General features: G+C 41.9%; 1 protein-coding gene across 2 annotated transcripts in view; it reads right to left on the bottom strand.

The window, feature by feature from the left end:
* Window positions 1–8,855, bottom strand: part of STRN (striatin) — a 148,245-nt gene extending 139,390 nt beyond the window's left edge. The window contains exon 1 of one of the 2 annotated variants that reach the window (XM_003416074.4): window positions 8,554–8,855. In XM_003416074.4, coding sequence (XP_003416122.1) covers window positions 8,554–8,787 — 234 coding nt within the window. In that variant the 5' untranslated portion in view covers window positions 8,788–8,855. The remainder of the gene's footprint in view (window positions 1–8,553) is intronic. The other variant, XM_023555275.2, reaches the window with a different exon arrangement.
* Between the last annotated feature and the right edge of the window lie 16,661 nt (window positions 8,856–25,516).

The raw sequence follows: 25,516 nt of genomic DNA, 5'->3' as shown, positions 1-25,516 counted from the left end.
TCATACCACCAAGAAAGCAGTGCTGGGAACAGAGCCCGTGCTTTGGACCTGGGGTCCCTGCAAAGAGAAGCTCCCAGTCTGGGGGAAGATTAATGAGAAGGTCGTCAAAGAGGGAAAGCCTTTGCCTGGAGCTGACACCCTGAATTTGGACTTTTAGCCTACTTTACTGCGATGAAATAAATTTCTCTTTGTTAAAGCCATCCACTTGTGGTATTTCTGTTATAGCAGCACTAGATGACTAAGACAGTATGCATCAGTGTGGCTCTGAATACCTAAGAAGGTTATAAGGATCAAATAAGATAATGTATCTGAGAGGGCTTTTAAAAACTCAAAAGACAACTGGAGGTTTAAGTTCTGTACAAGCTTTCTCACTTAATTCACTCTTGGTCATTTAACCTCTCTCTGGGCCTCACTTCACCTATAAAAGAAAGCTGGAGCTGATTATTTTCAACTGTCTTAGTTACTTAACAAGAATACCACAACTGAGAGCTTCTAACAAACAAATTTTCTCACAGTTTAGGACACTAGAAGTCTGAATTCAGAGCATGAGCTCCAGGGGAAGGCTTTCTTTCTCTGTCAGCTCTGGAGGAAGGTCCTTGTCTTTTCGGCTTCTGCCTCTTAGTTCCTTGGAGAGCACCATGTGTCTTGGCATCTATCTTACCCCATCTGATTCTCTTGCTTGCTTGGGACTGACTCAAAATACGCGTGTAAAAATGGCATGGCAGAAGCATCTGACCTCTTCCCCCTCACTTCACAAGGGTAAGGAGAATCAAGATCAACAGCCCAAGGCTGATTCCCACGAGGTTGAGGTCAGGCATGCCTCTTTTCTCCACCATCTTCACCAATTCTGACACTAACAGTTCCTCCATGGCGCTCTTTACTTCTCTGCTGGGTTTGATGATTCGTTGCAACAGGCACACAGAACTCACAGACCATACTCACAGTTACGAGGTTTATTAGGGAAGTAACAGGTTACAATTCAGGTTCAGGAACACTAAGGATACAGTTCTTCCATCAGGACAGCCTCTTCTCAGTGATGCCCACAGGCATACCTCCATCTGGACCTCACCCCCTTGGCCTGGCCTCTGCCCAGTTCCAGCAAGTGTTACAAAGCTATTTTAGCTCTGTTAATAAATGCCCGGAGGCACACCACTCTGTCAGCAAGCCTCAGGCAGAAGGCACCCAGCTCTAGCTATGTGGATCTGCAAACCTAGCTCTAGCAAGTGCCCAGAAGCACCCTACCGCACCAGCAAGCCTCCTACCCAAAGGCACTCAACCTTTCTCGCTCCATAGGTTGGGCCACCTCCTGCTGGTCTCCTGGCTCTCTGCCACTGCTTCTCACCATCTTCAGTGTTACAGCTCTCTTGGTCTCCTGGTTTCAGAAGCTTTTCAGCACAGCAATCCCAGGTCCAAAAGATGCGCTCCACTCCTGGCTCTTCTTTCTTGGAAGCGGTGAGATCCTCTTCTGCCACCTCCTGGATGGCTCATTTAAGCCTAGCAGGATGGCAAAACTGACCAATCCCTTTGTTAGGGTTCCCTAGACCTTATTTCCATGGTCCCACCCCCACATGGGTGCCATGAACTTTATTTGCATAGCTAGCAAGCTATCCAATCCCCTTGGTGAGCCACAATTACCTTATTTGCATAATCCCACCCAATCACTTGGGAGGGAGTTAGAAAACCATGGCAGAAAGGCCATATATAATCGATCCATTGCACCACAATACCCTACACTAATCCTGTCTCATTAACATAACAAAGACAACCCATTCCCAAATGGGATTATAATCACAGACACAGACATAGGGGTTAGGATTTACAACACATATTCTTCAGGGACGCAACTCAATCCATAACACCAAGGTTCATTCTAGCTGAAATATTACACTTGCATTATCTCTCTGTAAGACTGAGGTGACAAAATTATAATCTTCTACTGATCAAAAATAAAATGCTAGCTTATCATCAGAAAGACCAATAGAAGTATTAACAGAAATTGTATCCCAAATTCTATAAAAAGCCATCCATATCCTGAATACTAATTCAAGTATTGAAATCATCAAACTTATATATGCTGTATGTATGTGTGTATGTATATTATGTACTTATGGAAATATATAGATTATAGATGTTTATATATGTGTGTATATATACACACATATATAAACATCCATAATCTATATATATACTCACATATGTACATATATGTAAAGCAAAAAGAACTACTAAAGCAGGTGCTGGTTCTCAACCCTTGCTGCGTATTAGAACCACTGGAACGCTCTAAAAAATATTAGTGCCAGGAGCCCTAATTCCTAAAATTCTGACTTAATTGGTCTGGGGACTTAATTGGTCTGGGGTACAGACCAAGAAATGGGTATTTTTAAAAGTTTTCCCAATTATTCTAAGGTTCATCTAATGTTAAGAAACACTGAACTAAAGCAACCAATGGTAGGATATGTGTTAAAACGGTATAACCTTTATAACCTTTCCAAAGTATAATTAAAGACTATGAAATTATCAAGAATATGAATAGAATAAAAAAGAGCCCTGGTGGCACAACAGTCAAGTGCTCGGCTGCTAACCAAAAGGTTGGCGGTTTGCACACACCCAGTGGCTCTGCGGGAGAAAGATTTGGCGATGTGCTTCTGTAAAGAATTCTGCCTAGAAAATCCTACAGGGCAGTTCTACTCTGTCACATGGGGTCACTATGAGTCGAAAACGACTTGTCTGCACACCGCAACATGAACAGAACGAAAAATGAACCTGTTCGTAAAATTATACCATAGCACAATGGGTTGACCTGCTCAAGTTTAAAAGTGGTTTAAAGGGGCCAAATAAAATCCAAGATTAGTTTTACAATGCTGTTAGTAAATATATATAATTTATTACATAAGAAGTCATGCAAGGTTAAAATACATTCAGAAGGAGTTTATCAAGTGCCAAGATAACATATACATGTTGTTGGGTGTTAAGTCACTTCCGACTCATAGTGACCCCATGTGACAGCAAAACCCATAGGGTCTTCTTGGCTATTATCTTTACGGAAGTCGAGTGGAGCAGCTGGCTGGGTTCGACAACCAACCTTTTGGTTAGCAGCCGAGACTTTAACTGTTGTATAACCAGGGTTCCTTCAACAAACACATACTGGGTTAATAAGGAAAACAATTACATTTAAAGAATTAATGTTTCGAAGCTGACACCAAACTCACTCCTAATTAAACATCCCTCAGTGCCACTGTCAGACCCACAATATTAGACTTCATGGTTCCTGGGTGGTACTTAGATTCTTTAACATAGAAGAGTTCATGGCTACAGTTATGCTTTTCTCTGGGAATAAAGAGATAGAAATCATAGTACAGATTTAACACCATGCACGTGCTACCATTTATTTACTGAGCGCTTACTTAGTGTTGGAAACCCTGGTAGCATAGTGGTTAAGTGCTACAGCTGCTAACCAAAAGATCAACAGTTTGAATCCATCAGGCGCTCCTTGGAAACTCGCTATGAGTCGGAATCAACTTGGTGGCAATGGGTTTGGGTTTTTTTTTTTTTTTACTTTGTGTTATATACCAGGCCTCTGCTAGGTACTTTAAAACAGTATCTCAGGGCAGTTTATTATACTCATTTTACACGTGAGGAAACTATAAAGCCCTGAGAAGTCAAAATTATTACAAATATGTATCTTATAAAATACAATAGCTAGTAAGTTTTAGAGCAAGGGTTTAAACCCAGGTCTATGTCATACTGCTTTTTACTATAATTACAAGCAATAGTTATAATTAAAAAAAGTAAACTGTCATTTTAAGTGCTTCCTTTGTTCACTTCAAGGCTGAATAAATCTTCTCAACAGTCCTAAGAAGCTGCTCAGTCAAAATACTTTTGAGTTATCTTCTGACTCCCCTTTTCTCAAGCTTCACATCCTTTTGCTGGTTCTACCTTCAAAAATGAATTCAAAGAGGCAAAAGTAACACAGTGGAGGCAGCAGTGACCTGAAAACGTAGTCAGCACCATGAGCCTCCTCAACAAGCCCAAGAGTGAGATGACCACAGGGCAACTGCAGAAGCGGGAAAAGGAGGAGTTTAACACATGGCCCCTCTCCATGCGCACGCAGTCAGTCAAGAACAACACCCAAGTGCTCAACAACTGTCACAACAAGAAGCTCCTGGGCCATGTGAAGGCCTCTGACAGGCACTGCAACATGGTGCTGGGGTACCCCAAGAGCAGCAAGGGCAAGAAGAAGTCCAAGCCCATCAACACGGACCACTATATCTCCAAGATGTTCCTGCGTGGGGACTTGGTCATGTGGTCCTGTGGAACCCACTCATTGCCAGCAAGTAGGGCCCTGTTCCTGCCCCAGAACTGCCTCCCGCCACCCTGCTAAGACCTGCCCCTACGTTGGGAATAATAAATTCCCTGTTTTTTCTACCAAAAAAAAGTGAATTCAGAATCCATTGTATTTTGAATAAGTATCAAAATCTATGTTCACATATCTCATCACTACCCCTCTAGTCCAAGTCACCATCATCTCACACCTGAAGTACTAAAATAGTCTCCTAACTGGTCTCCCTGTTTCTTCTACCCTTGCCTCCCTTTCAAGTCTATTTTAAATCTCTTCAAAGGGTTCATTTTAAAGACGGTGTCACTCTTTCGCTCAAAACATTCATGGATGCATCTTGCTGAGGTAAAATCCAAAGTCCTTACATTGTCCAAGACCTAGTATCTCTCTGACATCATTTCTTCTAATCTCCTCTCCTCTGGCCACACTTGCCTCATTGTTATTCCTCCAACTTTCCAAGCACACTCCCCTGAATGCTCTTTCCTCATGTATCACCTTTTCAAGTCTTTGCTCAAATGTCACCTTATCAGTAAAGCCTTTCTTCCCCACCATCTGAAGCATTCCCTATCTCCCTTATTCTACTTTATCATGGCATTTATCACCATCTAACATTTGATGTGTTTGTTTACGTATTACTGTCTCTCTTCCCCCAGGATTTAAACTTCATGAGGGTAGGGCCTGTTTTATTCGCTGTTGTATCTCCAGTGCCTAGATCAGGGCCTGGCATGAGAAAGGTGATCAAAAATATCTGTTGAATGAAAATATGAATCAATAATGTCAAAATCCAGATTGATAAACGCTCCAGTATATAACTTCCAGACTACATGCTGCTCGATCATTTCGCTTTTTCACACAACTCTAGCATTTCCAGGTAAATCTCTCTCTTTCTCTCTCTCTGTCACACACTCACACACTCCAAAATCTGGGGCTAGCAAGTTTTCTTTTTTATTTAAATGCTTGCTTTCCCATAAGTCAGTAATTTTCAAACACTGAGCCTTAGCCTCTCATTACCTCGCAAAGTTCTCTCCTTCTGCTATATTCTCCCCCCTCATTGCTATTCAGTGCTCTTCTCTCTTATGCCATTCTAAGAAAATTAAACCCCCCAAATGAGAAATGCTCTGATTCTTCTATGTTTTGTTTATGTTCTATCACTTCAACTAGTTTCTTTGAGGTCATCCAGCACAATGTCTCACATACAGAAAATGCTCTCAAATGTTATGGTTAGTATTCCGCGTTCATTTCCTAAAGCTTAGTAATACTCTTCTTAACTCTTCTTCTCCTATGAAGTACCTATTCTCAAGTGTTGGGGGGAAGGGAGAGTAATAATCAAAAGTAAAAAAGAGAGTCTATTAATATTAACTAGGATGGGCAAGGGACAAAGAAATGACAAAGAAGCTTTTGGCAAAATGTGGCAGTTCTCTTATTCCCAAGATCTGAAGGAGGCAGGAAGTGGTGATGGCAGGCTGGACCAGGGAGATGGGAGCTTGAATTGCCTTTCACAACTCTGCCCTGGCAACTTGAAAGAGCAGGACTGACAGGTTCCTGAAGGGACAAATTAGACTTAAAGTGATTTTTGTTGACTTTGATGTTAATGGCTTGAGAAGAGATTTAAAAATTAAAACAAAGACATCAGCTGCTTCATATTTCATCGCAATTCATTCAACTCTTTTACAGCCTATTGTTTTTCCAGGAAAATTCCAATGGCAAAAGGGAAATGTTCAAATTTAGTGACGTTGGTAATTTAAAAAAGAAACACTTTCAATTATACTAATAAGGGAGACTCAGGCCACAGATTCCTGCCAACCCTCCCCCCTCCCTACAAATATATACTGTTTGAAAAAATGACACTTTTTAAAATTTTCTCTGCAGAAGCTTAATTTAATTTGATATTTAAGTAGACTTCTGTTCTCTGACCACGAACCAGAAGATACTGTAAAAGTTGTACCCTTAATATGATGGGGATTATGGGGAAACTTACCTAAAGTTCAACATTTGACATAAATAACCCAGAAACATATGTCTCTGTGTCTGTGTCTAAATTTTAAGATTGACCACCAAAACCAAAAAAAAAAAAAAAAACCCATTGCCGTGGAGTAAATTCCAACCAATCCTCTAGAACACAGAACCATCGGGTTTCCAAAGAGCAGCTGGTAGATTTGAACTGCCAACCTTTTGATTAGCAGCAGAGCTCTTAACCACTGTATAACCAAAGCTCCTTTTTTTTTTTTAAAGATTGACTACAGCACAGATAAAAAGTGTAGACATGGGGAATGGGGAGGAGAGAGGGGAAAGGATGGGGTGGGTTGGAAGTTCCCTAACTTCTACATGTAGGAAGGAAAGTATTGTTTTCTTGATTGCTTCTGACCGAACTAGTCTGACTTATCTCACATTCCCTAAACTGAAAAATAAATTAAAATTTAAGCAGCTACGTACAACAATTATTTTCTTCAACATCAAAGTTAAATCACCCCTGAAGTCTGAAATCCACAGGTTTATTTACAGATTGTACTGCTAATAAAAGTGATGGTATAAGCAATCAAATCTGCTGATTACTTATACCGTCAGACTCATTATTATAAAAATAACAAACACGAAAAGACCAAATACTGTAGGGATGAAAAAGCTGACAAAGAATATATAAACATATAACCGTAGAAACTGTAAAAGCAGAATTGTAGAAATGGAGTCACTCTTGCTTCACTTAACTGCTTATATGTCATCTCCTCTGAGAAGTCTTCCCTGACCACCCCATCTAAAACAGCTACCCCATCACACTCTATTTCTGTATCCCAATTATTTTTCCTCATAGTAGTTGCCACTACAGGCCATCTTCTTGCCCCTCTCCCCCCACCCCCCCATCTGCCTCCTGATTAAAGGCAAACTCCATGAAGGTAGAGGCTTTGTAGGTCTTGTTAATCCCTGGGCCTAGAATCACATAGCCAGCGCTCAATAAACATACTCTGAATAAATTATGAAAAGGAAGCCAAAAGTGGTTAAAGGATTTCCTCAAGGTCACAGTAGTAAGCACAGCTCGTACTAGAACCTGTCTCCTCTCTTCTCAGAGCCACTTCCACTACACCAAAGGAAACCATTCCAGCACATGGTTCTATTTAATAGATTTCTCCTTTTCTTTAAGTGCCAAAGAAAATGCACGTTACCAAACAAAGTGACACACTAGGTGGCATGTGAACTTCAAGTGTTTCCCCAACCAAAACTAGATTCATGTTTTGTAAACAGACAGGATTAGCCTATAAAATTGAAAGGTACAGCCATTCACAATTCTTTAAACTCCTTGTGAAATTTGTGTATGTCTTGGAATTTTCAAGATCAGCCACTGAAAGCCTACTCACCAACTCAAAATGGCCTGTAAAGTATCCGCCTCACTTTCATTCAACTATAAAAGCCACCACCGCTCCTCCCTGGATATACTTATCTTGCAGACTATGCATCAAAAAGCAATGTAACCAACTTTTAAGCCCCTGTAGTTCTTTTTAAAGTTATGGGATATCTCACAAAACAATGCAAATAAAATTAGCCCTTGGAAAGTTTTAGATTCTGAGAACAGGAACCATCTCTGAGACACCATCTATCTGACTGTGATCATCTAAATCCTTCCTTCAAAATCCATGAATGTGAACTATCTCAAAGAAATGCGGGGGAGGGAGGAGGGGGTGGACTAGAAACATTTACATATCTAAAAAAAGTTAATATTTCTAATAACACTTTTGCCTGAAGTCAAGGCCTTAATGACACAACTTGTTGTCTTTTTTGATCCCCTTCTTTTCAGAGAGCGGAGCCAAGTGCCAATACCCTTTGCTGGGAAGATCCCTAAGCCCAGGATGGGACACACCAGGATAGATGATTTGCTCGAGGTCTCTCAAAACTACTGTCAGCTCAATTAGTAAACTAAAAGGGATGACCTAAGATGCAGGATAGTAAGAGAGTTCGAATGAGACTGAGAGTTATGAGTGAGGAGCAGCAGGCGAAAAGCAGCGGGGAGGGTAAACAACGCACCAGGGGCGGGAGTGGGTACTGAGGTCAAGGAACGGGGGTCAGCGAAAGGCAACGGTGAGGGGAGGACCGGGACGAGGTTCGGGTGGGATGGGCGGGAGCAAGGCGTAGAGGACAGGCGAGGGCCGGGGGAAGGAGGGGGCCGGGGCGGGGCTGTAAGGAGCGAAGAGGCGGGATGAAGTGGGCCAGGCCGGGAGGGTCTTTACCTGCAGCTCCGCCCGCTCCACCTCCCACTGGGCTCTCTCCACCTCGAAGCGGGCCCACTCGTGCTGCAGGAAGTGCAGGATTCCTGGGAGGCTGTACTGGGCTCGGGCTGCCCCCGCCGCGGCCGCCCCGTCGCCGGCCACGGCAGCCTCCGCCAGAGGCCCGAGCCCCTTGGCACCACCGGCGCCCGGGTGGTTGTTGCTGAAGAAGACGCCAGGACCCGCCTGCTCGTCCATGGCGGCCGCAGAAGCCGGGGAGCTGCCCAAGCGCCCAGCACCGGAGGCAACAGCGGCGGCCAGCAGCGCCTCCTCCTCCCTCCGCCGCTCCCCGCCCACACCCGTCAGCAGAGAGCAGCCGCCTAGGCGCGGGGCCGCCGAGCCCGTGACGGGCCGGGAAATGGGTCAACTGCGGCGCGCGGGCGGCGCGGGGCTTGCTGGGAAACGTAGTCGCGGAGCGCGGCGCAGGGCGAGCGCGCCGAGGCCGCCTTTCCGGCTGCGGCTGGGCCGGGGTGTGGCTGAGTCCCGCCAGCGGAGATGGGGGCCGCCGGGACGGGGAGTGGCGCTTTCCTCTCGGGCCGGCGTTGGGCGCCGGTAGGCAGCGCTCCAGCCTCAGTCGCATGCGGAAGTTCTAGGGCGGCGTTGCCTGTTTCATACACACATACACACGCGGAAGTTATCACGCCAAAAATACCAGAGTTGCACATCTTTTAGGGCTTCCTGGTAGTTCTGTTAAGAAACAAGCTCAAAAGCGAACTACCGTGATCGCGCCTGGACGGGTGTTCTCCACCCAGCTGACCAGTCCGTTCCCTTCGGCTCCGACTTGGGTGGTTCTCTGACCCTAGACTCTCCTCAGCTCTGGCAATCTGCATACCTCCGTCGCTTTGCCTCTTTTCACTCGGAAGTTCAGACCTGTTTCCTGATCCTTTTTCACTTTTAAGAAGCTCTCGCCACCTCCCTCCTGTACTCAGCGCAGCAGATTTCTGCTTCTCTTTTCCAAATCCTGGTTTGTTGACACCTCATCTGAAAAACTACTGAAGTCCTGTAAAAGTTTCAGATATCCAAGGCTTCTGGTATCTTGCTCTGCTTTTCTTCACCTTATCCCGCAGGTTTTTTACTCAATTCAACAAATTCTAGATTACTAGTTATATCCCACACCGAGGATGTAGAGATAAATAAGACATAGTTCCTATTATCAAAGGAAGATTGACATATGTATAACCAACTCTCACAGTACGTCAAAGCTACACTACCTGAAAGAACAAAATTCCCTTTCTGCTCCCTAAAGCAGTTCTAGGTATCCAGGCACTTCTCTTTTTTCCTTTGTCCCATTCCCAATTTCTTCCACCATTCACCTGCGAACTGGCAACAGTATTAGCCTACCAAAGGTACACCAAGTTCCTCTCCTTTTAAAAGTTTCTTTTTAATGTTTTTCTTCGCCAAAGTCTCTGTCATGTGACTACAAATTCACACTACAACGAAAATTGTTAACAAATGAAAATGTAATTGAGCCCCGGTATTGTCACTCTAACAAGTTATCTCTAATTCTTTTGTGGGATGAAAGTCTGCGATATGAGATCTGATGACCATGAAAAAATGTAAAGATATAGGCTGGTGAGTGACATGTAAGGGAAGGACATCCTGTCCCTATCCTGTCCTCCACCCCTTCCCATGAATCCTTGGGGGAAGGACAGGAAACACATTGTATTTATTCTGGTTGCGAATAAGGCATGGCAAGCTCTCTTCCCACAGTTATTGCATGTTTTTGCTTTATTATGATAAAAGATGCATCCAACCCTGGCCAAATTCCTTGTCATAAGTTATTTTGACTTTTAGTGTCCTTTGAGATAGAGGCCAATCCTCTCATTTTACAGCCCAAGAAACCAAAGCCCAGAGAGGCTAGGAGACTTTTCCACAATGAGGCCTTTAATAAGTGGCACAGCCAAAAGTAAAACCCAGATTTCCTGACTGCTATTCTAGTGATCTTTTCATTAGCTCATTGCCTCCTCTTGTGTTCCTTATTAGACCTACCAGAACACAAAGGGGACAATTATGAATAACAGCATGCTTTGTCATCTGGGTGATTTAAGCGATCTTGTGGTTTTTATGAACTTTGTATGTTAAAAATTATCTTTTTCTCTAACATGTCCAACAATCCTTTAAATCAATAAATAACAGACTATAAGACATAATTAAATTTAAACATAACCTGGACTATCACAGATATATAAAAACACTGTTTAAACTCATAGTGTAGTGGCATTGCTTACAATACTATTATAGCTTTTTGCTTTTTAAGGACTTATGTACACACAAAATCAATTCTGTAATATTATAAGCATTTCTTTTTGCAAGAGACATTCACTCAATGTACCAAAATATTAGAAGTGATTATATTAAGGTAGAATTACAAAGAAAATTTACTTTACTTTTCTCATTTTCCAAAAACTTCTATAATACGATTTCTTTTTAACCAAAAAAAAAAAAAATACTTTTTTAAAAAAAGGTCTTCCCTTGCAGTTCTTTTGCCTTGAATTGTTTTAGGAGAATGATTTCCTCCTATACGGAAGAAGGATAGTCTGGTGGTGTAGTAGTTAAGTGCTATAGCTGCTAACCAAAAGGTTGGCAGTTCAAATCCACCAGCTGCTCCTTGGAAACTCTGTGGGGCAGTTCTCCCCTGTCCTATAGGGACTGCGAGTTGAAATTGACTTGACAGCAGTGGATTTGGTGTTATACTGAAGCAGGGAGGCCGTAGTGGTGCAATGCTTAAAAGCTCAGCTGCAACCAAAAGGCTGACAGTTCCAACCCACCAGTCACTTGCTGGAGAAAGATGTGGCAGTCTACTTCTGTAGTTTTACAGCCTTGCAAACCCGATGGAGCAGTTCTACTCTGTCCTATAGGGTCACTGTGAGTGAGAATCTACTCAAAGGCAACAGGTATACCTAATCAACTTCTGAAACCATTAGTTTGGAATAATAATTTTCTTTTTTTCTTTCTTGTTTGTGTTTATCTGTGCTTTTCAAATTTTCTGTATTCAGTATGAATTACCTTTTTTAAATAAACGTTTTGTGGAGGTGTTATGGATTGAATTGCATTCCCCAAAAATATGTGTCGTAAATTATAATCCCTATAACCTTGGTGGCACAGTAGTTAAGTGCTACAGTTCTACTCTGTCCTATAGGTTCGCTATGAATGGACTCGTCAGCAGCAGGTTTGGCTTGGTATACCTGTGGTTATAATCCCGTTTGGGAATGGGTTTTCTTATGTTAATGATACAGTATTACTGTAGGGTGTGTCTTAAATCAATCTCTTTGGAGATACAGATTAAAAAAGCAAGTGACCAAGCAGAGATGGTGGAAGATAGATACCAAGCCACGTGAAGATCACCAAGGAGTAGAAGCTCAGAAGAGACAAGGATCTTTCTTGACGGAGAAAGCCTTCTCCTAAAGCCAGCACCCTGAACTGAGACTTCTCGCCTCTCAAACTGTGAAAAAATAGATTTGTTTGTTAAAGCCACCCATTTGAGATATTTCTGTTATAGCAGCACTAGATAAGATAGGAAGTGTAACAGAAAGCTTGACAAATGTTAAGTGAACACTTCAGTGAACTGTCACAAACTGTAACCACTACCCAGATCAGGACATGGAGCATTGCAAGCACCCAGGAGCCCCTCTCCATGTGCCCTCTCATTCACAACAGCAAGAATAACTTTATAATTAAAAAAAAAAAAGTTAAAAAATGAATGATTGGAAAGGACACGGCACTTGCATTCAGTCAAACCTGAATTTTCTTCCTGATGTTACAATTTTCCCAATCTGGAAACAAGGGCAAATGGTTCAACTTTTTTCCAGCCTCAGTATTCTGATTTTTAATATAGCCCACTACTGTCAAGTCGATTCCAACATATCAAACCTGTAGGGTTTCTAAGGCTGTAAATCTCTACAGAAACACACTGTCACATCTTTCTCCCACAGAGCCACTGTTGGTTTTGAACCACCAACCTTTTGGTTAACAGTTGATCACTTTAACCACTGCGCCACCAGGACTTCTCATGATTTTTAATATGGGAGCAACATTTACTTTATGGAGTTACTGTGAAGATTAAATGAGAGAAGACATGTAAATCCCCTAACACAGTGCCTGACATAATACACTAAAAAATGATAGCTGCTATTGTAATTTTTTTTTTTTTTTATTGTAATAGAGTTCACAAGATCAAATGAAAACAACAGACTCCTGGCAAATATTACGGGCTCAGTGGTTGTTCTTTTTACCTTTTTCATTCCCTACTCAGAACTTTAATTCAGTAGAGTTAAAATAATCTTAAACATTAAGCCTCAGACCTCAGTGTTGCTGATTTCTTGATCTTTTCATTTTATAATTAATAATGCCTAAGTGACACAAAAATGCAAAAATGGGGTTCCCTTTTTAAGAACAGAGAACTCTCGTCAAAATGTTGATTTATCTATCAGTAAACCAGTTTAAAATAAAAAAATGGTGAAATGCTGATAGATTATTTAGATAATGGAGTGTTTGCTATTTTTTGGTTTATGTGTGTGTGCTTTGGTGGGGATGGGGATTCAGGTACAGGAAATTACTTAATAAAGCCCTTCTAGCCATAGTCATTGTGGCTTCCACACAATGATTGGGCGGGGCCATGCAAATAAGGAATATGGAACCCTGACAAGGTGTGGTGGTTGGAGTTGTGTGTCAGCTTGGCTAGGTCATGATTCCCAGTATTGCGTGGCTGTCCTCCATTTTGTGATCTGCTGTGATTTTCCTAATTATCCTCCACTATCTGATCTCTTTTTCTTGGGACTTGAGCCAGTGGCCTGCCATCTGACCAGCTGATTCTGGGAATCATCAGCTTCCACAGCCCTATGGGCCAGCAGCCTATCATCTGACCTGATTCTCCAGCTTCCACAGCCCTATGGGCCAGCAGCCTATCATCTGACCTGATTCTCCAGCTTCCACAGCCCTATGGGTCGGCAGTCTGTCATCTGACCTGATTCACCAGCTTCCACAGCCCTATGGGCTGGCAGCCTATCATCTGACCTGATTCTCCAGGTTCCGCAGCCCCATGGGCTAGCAGCCTCTCATCTGACCTGATTCTCCAGCTTCCACAGCCCCATGGGCCAGCAGCCTATCATCTGACCTGATTCTCCAGCTTCCATAGGCTTGGGAGCCAGCAGCCTGTCATCTGGCCTGCCGTTTTGGGTTTGTGGGCTCTTCCAGACACATGAGTCAGGAGAAGCCTATGCCTGACCCATGGATTTGGGACTTGTCAGTCTCCACAATTGTGTAAGCCATTTCCTTGATACAGTTAGTGAATTCTGTGAGACATTGCAGCAAATTACGGAACCCAAAGATGGGAGGGAGAGTACGGAGGGGAGGAGAAGTAGTTGATGTTAGAGATGATGGAGTAGTACAGCAATTTGGAAGAGTTGGACAATTGGGACATATTTAACTTCTGCCTCATAAGAACCAACGTTCTGCTGCTTCTTATAAGAGAAATTACTCATTTCAGGATTATAGTTCTACAAAATGACAAATCCTTCTCCTGTTTTTTTGCTTTTTCACTAGAATGATTATTTTACCAAAATTGTCCAAAATAATCAGTTATTTGAGTCTCCAGCTTTCCAACTGCTCAAAGAAAAGGCTTCAGGTAAAACTTTAGGGCTCTTCCAGAATTCTCGCCATAAAAATGTATGGGTCATTTGACTGAAGAAAGGCCTTCTTCTGGATGAAGAGAGATATGGGGAACAGGCATATGAAATATCCTATTGTTTATGTGCCTCTTTTACCACTTGTCCACTCCATTCTCTCTCTCACCTCTTCTTTCTGCCCATCCTGCTTCAGGTGGCCAGCTCAGGCTTCTACCTTTCCTCAGCCTCCAGCCAAACTTAATCCCTAGATTTGAAACCGGGTAACGGCTGAGTTGTAAAAGCAGCCAATAACAAGTTGAAAAGTGAAGAAATTTTAGTATCTGCAATTTTTCTTGGAGACCAAGAATGAAAACTGTATCCCAGTTTAAAACTTCTGAAAGGATGGAAAAATAGCATCCATAATTTGCTATCATTAACTATTAGTGTACTATCATTTTCTTTTAGAAGAGTATGGTTGTTGTTGTATTGTTACATACCATCAAGTCGATTCCAACTCACAGCGAGTGACCCTAATGTACTACAGAACGAAACACTGCCCTGTCCTGCACCATCCTCATAATCATCATTACGCTGGAGCCCATTGTTGCAGCCACTGTGTCAACCATCTCGTCAACATTCTTCCTCTTTTTCACTGACCCTCTATTTTACCAAGCATCATGCCCTTTTCTAGGGACGGGTCCCTCCTAATAGCATGTCCAAAGTAAGTGAGACTAAGTCTCACCATCCTTGCTTCTAAGGAGCATTCTGACTGTACTTCTTCCAACACAAATTTGTTCATTCTTCCGGCAGTCCATGGTATATGCAATATTCTTCGCCAACACCATAATTAAAAGGCATCAATTCTTCTCTGGTCTTCCTTATTCATTGTCCAGCTTTTGTATGCGTATGAGGTGGTTGAAAATACCATGGCTTAGGCCAGGAACATCTTGGTCCTCAAAGTGACACCTTTGCTTTTTAACACTTTAGAGGTCTTTTGCAACAGATTTTCCCAATGCAGTACAACATTTGATTTCTCAGCTGCTGCTTCCGTGGGTGTTGATTGTGGATCCAAATAAATGAAATCCTTGACAACTTCAATATTTTCTCTGTTTATCATGATGTTGCTTATTGGTCTGGTTGTGAGGATTTTTGTTTTCTTTATGTTGAGGTACAATCCATACTGAAGGCTGCGGTCTTTGATCTTCATCAATAAGTTCTTCAAGTCCTCCTCACTTTCAGCAAGCAAGGTTGTATCATACCACGGGTTGTTAATGAGTCTTCCTCCAATCCTGATGCTGAGTTCTTCATATGGTCCAGTTCTGAGATTATTTGCTCAGCATACAGTTTGAATAAGTATGGTGAAAGGATATAACCCTGACCCTTGTTCTGTTCCAATGACTGCCTCTTGGTCTATCTACATGTTCCTCATGAGCAAAATTAAGTGTTCTGGAATTCACATTCTTTACGATGTTACACTTAATTTGTTATGATCCACACAGTCGAATGCCTTTGCATAGTCAGTAAAACACAGGTAAACATCTTTCTGGTATTCTCTGCTTTCAGACAGGATCCATCTGACATCAGCAGTGATACCACTTGTTCCATGTGCTCTTCTGAATCCAGCTTGAATTTCTGGCAGTTCCGTGGTGGCATACAGCTACAAATACTTTTGAATGATGTTCAGCAAAATTTTACATGGGTGTGATACTAATGATATTCTTCAATTATTTCCACATTCTCTTGAATCATCTTTCTTTGGAATGAGCACAAATATGGATCTCTTTTGGTCAGTTGGCCAGGTAGCTGTCTTTCAAATTTCTTGGCATAGACAAGTAAGCACTTGCAGCGCTACATCCATTTGTTGAAACATCTCAATTGATACTCTGTGAATTCCTGGAGACTTGTTTTTCGCCAATGCCTTCAGTTCAGCTTGGACTTCTTCCTTCAGTACCACCGGTCGATGTTAGGGAATTGCCTCATTTACATTTTTATTTTAAAATGAAATTAAATTTATTTAATTTAAATTAACAAATTTAACTAAGTTTAATCTTTATAAGTTAATATTAACTTTAACTTTGTAGCAGCTGTTATTTAGCAAAATAAAGAACTCAAATCTAAAATCAGGATTGTTTTCATAAATCTAAATAACTAACACAAGAGGAGACCAAAATGATAATACAGCAATGAAGCTGTAGCAGAACTGCTTGGAATATTGATGGTGATCAACTTAAGATTCTATTTCTCTAAGTGAAGGTACACTGGTTTTTGAACATATCCTTTTCCTTTCATAAACTCTCCATCCATCACTTTTGTACCCTTTTCTCTTTCAAACTTGTCAATGACTGAAAGCTTTACTTGACAGATTGTTTTGTTTTTAGTAACTGTTGTGATGGTTAAGATTGTGTGTCAACTTGGCTGGACCATGATTCTCAGTGGTTTGGCAATTATGATGTAGTCTGGCAGCTATGTAATGATGCAATCACCTCCATAGTGAGATCTGAGAAGTCAGTCAGAGTTTTCTTGGGAGTGTGGTCTACATTCAATATATGTGGACTTTCTGGCAAAGCTTGCTGGCTTTTGCTTGCTCTGGATCGTCTATCTGACCTCTGGTTCATGGGACATGAGCTAGCAGCTTATCTGCCAATCTGTGGATTTGTCAGCCTCTGAAGCCTGTGAGCCAGAGGCCTGCTGTCTGACCTGCTGATCTTGGGTTCGCCAGTCCCTGCAGCTATGTGAGTCAGAAATCTCTAGTCAGACCTAGAGACTTGGGGCTTTCCAGTCTCTACAACTATGTGAGCCACTTCCTTGATATTATTCTCTCTCTCTATATATATGTATATACATACACACATACATGAATATATATATATATTCACTGGTTTTGCTTCTGTAGAGAACCCAGTCTAAGACATTTGATAGTTATGATTTAGTTTGTACCTTGGCAGTTGTATGATGATGTGATCACTTCCATGATGAGATTTGATATAATGTGAACACTTCCATGATGGAATCTACTGTGAGTAGCCAGTCAGCTGAAAGGGAGTTTTTTTGGGGGTGTGCCTTCATCCAATATATATGGGGACTTTCTGGCAAGACTTAAAGGATTTGCTTGCTCTGGGTCCTGCAGCTGGCTCCTCTTCATCTGACCTCTCGTTCTTGGAACTTGAGCTACCAGCTTACCTGCTATCTTACTTGCTGATATTGGGATTCGTTGATCTTCGCAGCATGTGAACGAGATCCATGCTGCCTGACCTGCTGATCTTGGATTCACCAGCCCTTGCAAGTATGTGAATCGGGAAAAGCTTCTATCCTGACTCATGAAGTTGGGACATTCTAGCCTCTATAACTGCATGAACCATTTCTTTCATATAAATCTCCCTGTATATATATTTACATGCTTTACTGGCTTTGCTTCTCTAGAGAACCCAGCCTAAGACATTTGGTACTGAAAGTAGTTCTAAAACCAAGCCAAACCCATCGCCACTAGAGGAAAAAAAATCGTTAGGATGAGTTTTCGAAATTGGTTCTCAAGTCTAGTTAGTCTTAAAGATGTTGATGACTCTGCTTCCAGTAGGAAAGAGGGCACTGCTAATCCATGGCATGAGGTGGCAATGAAAATACAAAAAATAGAAAAACTATACTCAAACAAATTTGAAAACCTAGAAGAAATGGATGAATTCCTAGAAACACACTACCTACCTAAACTAACACAAACAGAGGTAGAACAACTAAATAGACCCATAACAAAAGAAGAGATTGAAAAGGTAATCAAAAAACTCCCAACAACAACAACAAAAAAACCCCTGGTCCGGACGGCTTCACTGCAGAGTTCTACCAAACTTCAGAGAAGAGTTAACACCACTACTACTAAAGGTATTTCAGAGCATAGAAAAGGATGGAATAAGTACCAAATTCATTCTATGAAGCCACCATATCCCTGATAGCAAAACCAGGTAAAGACACCACAAGAAAAGAAAATTACAGGCCTATATCCCTCATGAATGTAGATGCAAAAATCCTCAACAAAACTCTAGCCAAGAGAATTCAATAACATATCAAAAAAGTAATTCACCATGACCAAGTGGGATTCATACCAGGTATGCAGGGATGGTTCAACATTAGAAAAACAATGTAATCCACCACATAAATATAACAAAAGATAAGAATGACATGATTTTATCAATTGATTCAGAAAAGGCATTGGACAAAGTTCAACACTCATTCATGATAAAAACTCTCAGCAAAATAGGAATAGAAGGGAAATTTCTCAACATAATAAAGGGCATTTATGAAAAGCCAACAGCCAACATCACCCTAAATGGAGAGAGCCTGAAAACATTCCCACTGAGATCGGGAACCAGACAAGGATGCCCTTTATCACCATTCTTATTCAACATTGTGCTGGAAGTCCTAGCCAGAGTAATTAGGCTAGAGAAAGAAATAAAGGGCATCCAGATTGGCCAGGAAGAAGTAAAAGTATCTCTATTTGCAGATGACATGATCTTATACACAGAAAACCCTAAGGAATCTTCCAGGAAACTAGTGAAACTAATACAAGATTTCAGCAGAGTATCGGGATACAAGATAAACATACAAAAATCAGTTGGATTCCTCTACACAAACAAAAAGAACATCGAAGAGGAAATCAATGCCATTTACAGTAGCCCTCAAGAAGACAAAATACTTAGGAATAAATCTTACCAGAGATGTAAAAGACTTATACAAAGAAAACTACAGTACACTTCTGCAAGAAACCAAAACAGACTTACATAACTGGAAGAACATGCTTTGCTCATGGATAGGAAGACTTAACATTATAAAAATGTCTACTCTACCAAAAGCGATCTATACATTTAATGCAATTCCAATCCAAATCCCAAGGACATTCTTTAATGAGATGGAGAAACAAATCACCAATTTCATATGGAAGGGAAAGAGGCCCCAGATAAATAAGGCATTACTGAAAAAGAAGAACAAAGTAGGAGGCCTTACTTTACCTGATTTTAGAACCTATTCTACCGCCACAGTAGTTAAAACAGCCTGGTAATGGTACAACAGATACATGGACCAATGGAACAGAATTGAGAATCCAGATATAAATCCATCCACATACGAGCAGCTGATATTTGACAAAGGCTCCAAAACACTTAACGGGGGAAAAGACAGTCTTTTTAACAAATGGTGCTGGCATAACTGGATATCCACCTGCAAAAAAATGAAACAAGACCCATACCTCACTCCATGCACAAAAACTAACTCAAAATCGATCAAAGACCTAAATATAAAATCTAAAACGATAAAGATCATGGAAGAAAAAATAGGGACAACGTTAGGAGCCCTAATACATGGCATAAACAATATAGAAAACATTATAAAGAACGTAGAAGAAAAACTAGATAACTGGGAGCTCCTAAAAATCAAACACTTATGCTCATCCAAAGACTTCACCAAAAGAGTAAAAAGACAACCTACAGACTGGGAAAAAACTTTTAGCTATGACATTTCCGATCAGCGCCTATCTCTGAAATCTACATGATACTGCAAAAACTCAACTGCAAAAACACAGATAACCCAATTAAAAAATGGGCAAAAGATATGAATAGACACTTCACTAAAGAAGACATTCAGGTAGCTAACAGATATATGAGGAAATGTTCATGATCATTAGCCATTAGAGAAACGCAGATCAAAACTACAATGAGATTTCATCTAACTCCAACAAGGCTGGCATTAATCCAAAAAAAAAAAAAAACAAAACACGAAATCATAAATGTTGGAGAGACTATGGAGAGATTGGAACACTTCTACACTGCTGGTGGGAATGTCAAAGGGTACAACCACTTTGGAAATCGATTTGGTGCTTCCTTAAAAAGCTAGAAATAGAACTACCATATGATCCAGCAATCCCACTCCTTGGAATATATCCTAGAGAAATAAGACCCTTTACATGAACAGATATAAGCACATCCATGTTTATTGCAGCACTGTTTACAATAGCAAAAAGATGGAAGCAACCAAGGTGCCCATCAATGGATGAATGGATAAATAAATTATGGTATATTTACACAATGGAATACCACGCATCGATAAGGAACAGTGAGAAATCTGTGAAACATTTCATAACATGGAGGAACCTGGAAGGCATTATGCTGAGTGAAATTAGTCAGCTGCAAAAGGACAAATATTGTATAAGACCACTATTATAAGAGCTTGAGAAATAGTTTAAACTGAGAGGAAAACATTCTTTCGTGGTTACGAGAGGGGGGAGGGAGGTAGGGTTGGAGAGGGGTATTCGCTAATTAGATAGTAAATAAGAACTACTTTAGGTGAAGGGAAAGACAGCACACAGTACAGGGAAGGTCAGCACAACTGGGCTAAACCAAAAGCAAAGAAGTTTCCTGAATAAACTGAATGCTTCGAAGGCCAGCGTAGCAGGGGCAGGGGTCTGGGGAACATGGTTTCAGAGGACATCTAAGTCAATTGGCATAATAAAATCTGTTAAGAGAACATTCTGCATCCCACTTTGAAGAGTGGCATCTGGGGTCTTAAACGCTAGCAAGCAGCCATCTAAGATGCATCAGTTGGTCTCAACCCACCTGGAGCAAAGGAGAATGAAGAACAGCAAGGACACAAGGCGATTATGAGCCCAAGAGACAGAAAGGGCCACATGAACCAGAGACTACATCATCCTGAGACCAGAAGAACTAGATGGTGCCCAGCTACAACTGATGACTGATCTGAGAGGGAAAACAACAGAGAACCCCTGAATGAGCAGGAGAGCAATGGATGCAGACCCCAAATTCTCATAAGACCAGACTTAATGGTCTGACTGAGACTGGAAGGACCCCAGTGGTCATCGCTTCCAGACCTTCTGTTGGCCCAGGACAGGAACCATTCCTGAAGCCAACTCTTCAGACATGGATTGGACTGGACAATGGGTTGGAGAGGGATGCTGGTGAGGAGTGAGCTTCTTGGATCAGGTGAACACTTGAGACTATGTTGGCATCTCCTGCCTGGAGGGGAGCTGAGAGGGTGAAGGGGGTTAAAAGCTGGTGAAAAGGACATGAAAAGAGAGAATGGAGGGAGAGAGCAGATTGTCTCATTAGGGGGAGAGTAATTGGCAGTGTGTAGCAAGGTGTATATGGGTTTTTGTGTGAGAGACTGACTTGATTTGTAAACTTTCACTTAAAGCACAATAAAAGTTATTTTAAAAAAAAATACAAAAAATATCACCACCAATACACCAGATATTGGTGAGAGCTGAGGCTTTAAGTGATTGCATGTTTGATACCTTTCTACAGTTTTGTCAAAATGAGAAGTATAAAGAAGCTGGTTGGTTGATCCTACTTTCACTAGACAAAGTGGTCAAAGAAATGGATGAGCTCAGGCTTCAGAGTCACAGCTCAAGGACTGCATAAAACTCAAAGTTGACACTTGTGCCTTGAAAGAAAGCCTTATTTCTTGTAGTAACAGAGCTGATATTGCCAAAAACAAACACAGAGTCTTATTGTAAGAATGGCTGGATTACAACTCCAACTGAATTCCCAACCTGTAATTGTGTCTGAAGTTAAAGTGAGGGCATTGATTGGGAAGAAATGGGATTCTGAAACTTGCAATGGGGACATATGAGCAAATAGTCAGGAAGCTGGGGACACTGAGCCCTTAAATTCCATTTAATCACTCTTGCCAGCAAAGATAGTCCTCTCACTCCTATCTGAAGAGATTACTGCATCTTTGTCTGCTAATCCACCCTCCCCAGTAAAACCATTAGCCCCTCCAACCCTATCTGATGAGATTAACCCAGCTGTGTCTGAAGACCTTTTGTCTAAGTCATCCCCTGGCAAGGCACCTGAGTCATTGCCAGGATCCAAGGCAGGTGACTTACAAGATGTTGCTGAATGTTCTCAGAACACATCCCCATCACCCATTTTTGCTTCTAGACCTATACTACCTATACTACCTGTTGCTGTAGAGTCGATTCCAACTCATAGTGACCATATGGACCTATTAACTAGACTTAAGTCCCAGTAAACCTCAAAACTGAAGTATGAAGTGTGACCAAGGAGGGGGTACACTACACTCCAAAAGAACTGCTTGAGTTTTCTAATATGTACAAAGAGAAACCTAGGGAATATGTGCGGAAATCGTAGTAAGGGTGTGGGATAATGGTGTAAGGAACAAAAAGTTGCATCAATCTGAGTTTATTGATATGGGCCCACAAAGCACAGATTCTTCATTCAACATTTCAGCTCAAGAGGTTAGGAAGGGATTTAATAGTTTATTTGAGTGGTTTGCTAAAGCATGGATTGTGCGGTGGCCCACGCTAAATCAAGCTGAAGTTCCAAACCTGCCTTGGCATACTGTAGCAGAAGGTATCCAAAGACTTAGGGAATGTTAGGTTGGATTTATCAGGTTAGACCCACAGACCCACCCATGGAGTGTCCAGAGGGCACACCATCATCACAATGGTGAACAAATTTGCAAAGGAAGCCCCAGCATCCTTGAAGACAGCTGTGATTGCTATTTAATGTAAGTCAAATTTGACAATGGGAACTGCCCTAACTGAATTAAGACATCTAACTACAATGGGGCTGATTGGACCTCATGTTGGTAGAGACCAAGTTGCAGCATTCAATCCACAAAAACAAGATGAGCGTGGTTACTGTAATGAACAGCAAAGTCAAAGCAGTAATCAGAATAGTCTGACTTCTATGGACTTGTGGCATTGGCTACTTAGTCATGGTGTCCATAGGAGTGAAATAGATGGGAAATCTACGAAAATTTACTTGGTCTGTACAGGCAGAATTCTAGGTCAAGTTAATGACAGTCTAACTCGAATTGCCAGAATAGACAGTCATGGCCCCTCAATCAATGCCCAGACTTGAACCAGTTTACAGATCCACAACCCCTTGAATGAATTTGAAGCCAAGCCCCCTTGAGGAAGGGCCCCACTACACTGCCAAAAATTTATACTGTTAGTCTTCCTCATAGCTTTCCCCAAAGGGACCTACGGCCTTTTATGAGAGTAACTGTTCTTTGGGGAAAAGGAAATAATCTGACTTTTCAGGGATTATTAGATACTGGCTCTGAACTGACACTAATTCCCAGAGACCCAAAACATCATTGTGGCCCACTAGTCAGAGTAGGGGAATATGGGGGCCAGGTTATTAATGAAATCTTAACTCAGGTCCATCTCACAGTGGGTCCTTGAGCCCATACTGTGGTGATTTCCCCAGTTTCAGAATGCATAATTGGAATAGATACACTCAGCAACCAGCAGAACCCCTACATTTGATTCCTGACAAGTGGAGTAAGGGCTATTATGGTAGCAAAAGCCAAGTGGAAGCCATTAGAACTGCCCCTACCTAGGAGAATAGTAAACTAAAAGCAATGTCATATTCCTGGAGGGATTAATGAGATTACTGCCACCATCAAGTACTTGAAGGATGTAGGGATGGTGATTCCCAAAACATCCCCATCCAACTCGCCTATTTGGCTTGTGCAAAAGACAGGTGGATCTTGGAGAATGACTTCAGTTGCAACTGCTATTCCAGGTGTAGTTTCATTGCTTGAGCAAATTAATACGTCTGGCACCTGGTATGCAGCTATTGATCTGGTTAATGCCTTTTTCTCCATATCTTTTTTGAAGGACTATCAGAAGCAGTTTGCCTTCAGCTGGCATAGCCAGCAATGCATCTTTACTGTCATACTTCAGGGATATACCAACTCTCCAGCCCTATGCCATAATTTAGTCCTCAAGGATGTTGATTGCCTTGCCCTTCCACAAGACAACACACTGGTCCATTACATTGATAACATCATGCTGATTGGACCTAGTAAGGAAGAAGTGTCAATGACTCAGGACTTACTGGTAAAACATTTGTGTGCTAGAGAGTGAGAAATTAATCCGACAAAAATTCAGGCACCTACCACCTCAGTGAAATTTCTAGGGGTCCAGTGGTGTGGGGCATACTGAGATATTCCTCCTAAGATGAAGGATAAGTTATTGCATTTGGCTCCTCCCACAACTAAAAAGGAGGCCCAATGCCTGGTGGGCCTTTTTGGATTTTGGAGGCAACATATTCCCCATTTGAATGTGCTGCTCTGGCCTACTTATGAAGTGACTTGAAAAACTCCTATTTTTGAGTGGGGCCCAGAACAACAGAAGGCTCTGCCTTCTGCCACAGGTTCAGGATGCCATGCGAGCCACTCTGCCACTTGGGCCATATGATTTCATTAATCCAGTGGTGTTTGAAGTGGAAGTGGCAGATAAAGATGCTGTTTGGATTCTTTGGTTGGGCTCTATTGGTGAATCACAGCTCAGACCCTAAGGATTTTGGAGCAAAATGCTGCCATCCTCTGCAGATAACTACTCTCCTTTTGAAAAAGAGCTTTTGGCTTGTTACTGAGCCTTAATAGAGACTGAACACTTGACCATGGGCCACCAAGTAATCAAGTGGCCTGAGCTTCCTATCACGAACTGGGTATTGTCTGACCCACAGAGTTATAAAGTCAGACATGCACAGTAGCACTCCATCATCAAATGGAAGTGGTATATAGAGATGGGACCTGAGAAGAACCTGAAGGCACAAGTAAGTTGCATGAGGAAGTGGACCAAATGCCAAAGAAGTGAAGATATTTGTGTCTTATGTGAATACTCACCACAGGGCAACCTCAGCAGACGAGATTTTAACAATCAAGTGGAGAGGATGGCATGTTCTGTGGAAACCAGTTATCCTCTTTCTCCAGCCACTCCCGTCATTGCCCAATGGGCTCATGAACAAAGTAGCCATGGTGGCAGGAATGAAGGTTATGCATGGGGTCAGCAACATGGACTTCCATTCACCAAGGCTGACTTGACTACAGCCACTGCTGAGTGTGTCAGCAGCAGAGACCAATACGGAGTCCCCAATATGGCACCATTCCTCGAGGTGGTCAGTCAGCAATTTGGTTGTAGCTTGATTATACTGGACCACTTCTATCATGGAAAGGGCAGCAATTTGTTCTTACTGGAATAGATACTTACTATGGATATGGATTTGCCTTCCCGCACACAATGCTTCTGCCAAAACTACCATCCATGGAAGTACAGAATACCTTATTTACTGTCATGGTGTCCCACACAGCATTGCCTTGGATCAAGGGACTCACCTCACAGCAAATGAAGTGTGGCAATGTGCCCGTGCTCATGGTATTCACTGATCTTACCATATTCCCCAACATCCTGAAGAAGTTGGCTTGATTGAATGATGGAATGGCCTTCTAAAGACACAATTAGAGCACCAGCTAGGTGGCAATACCTTGCAGAGTTGGGGCAATGTTCT

The sequence above is a fragment of the Loxodonta africana genome, chromosome 26 (genome assembly GCF_030014295.1).
Source record: "Loxodonta africana isolate mLoxAfr1 chromosome 26, mLoxAfr1.hap2, whole genome shotgun sequence".
Lineage (NCBI taxonomy): Eukaryota > Metazoa > Chordata > Mammalia > Proboscidea > Elephantidae > Loxodonta > Loxodonta africana.
This window is presented reverse-complemented; position numbering and strand designations above follow the sequence as displayed.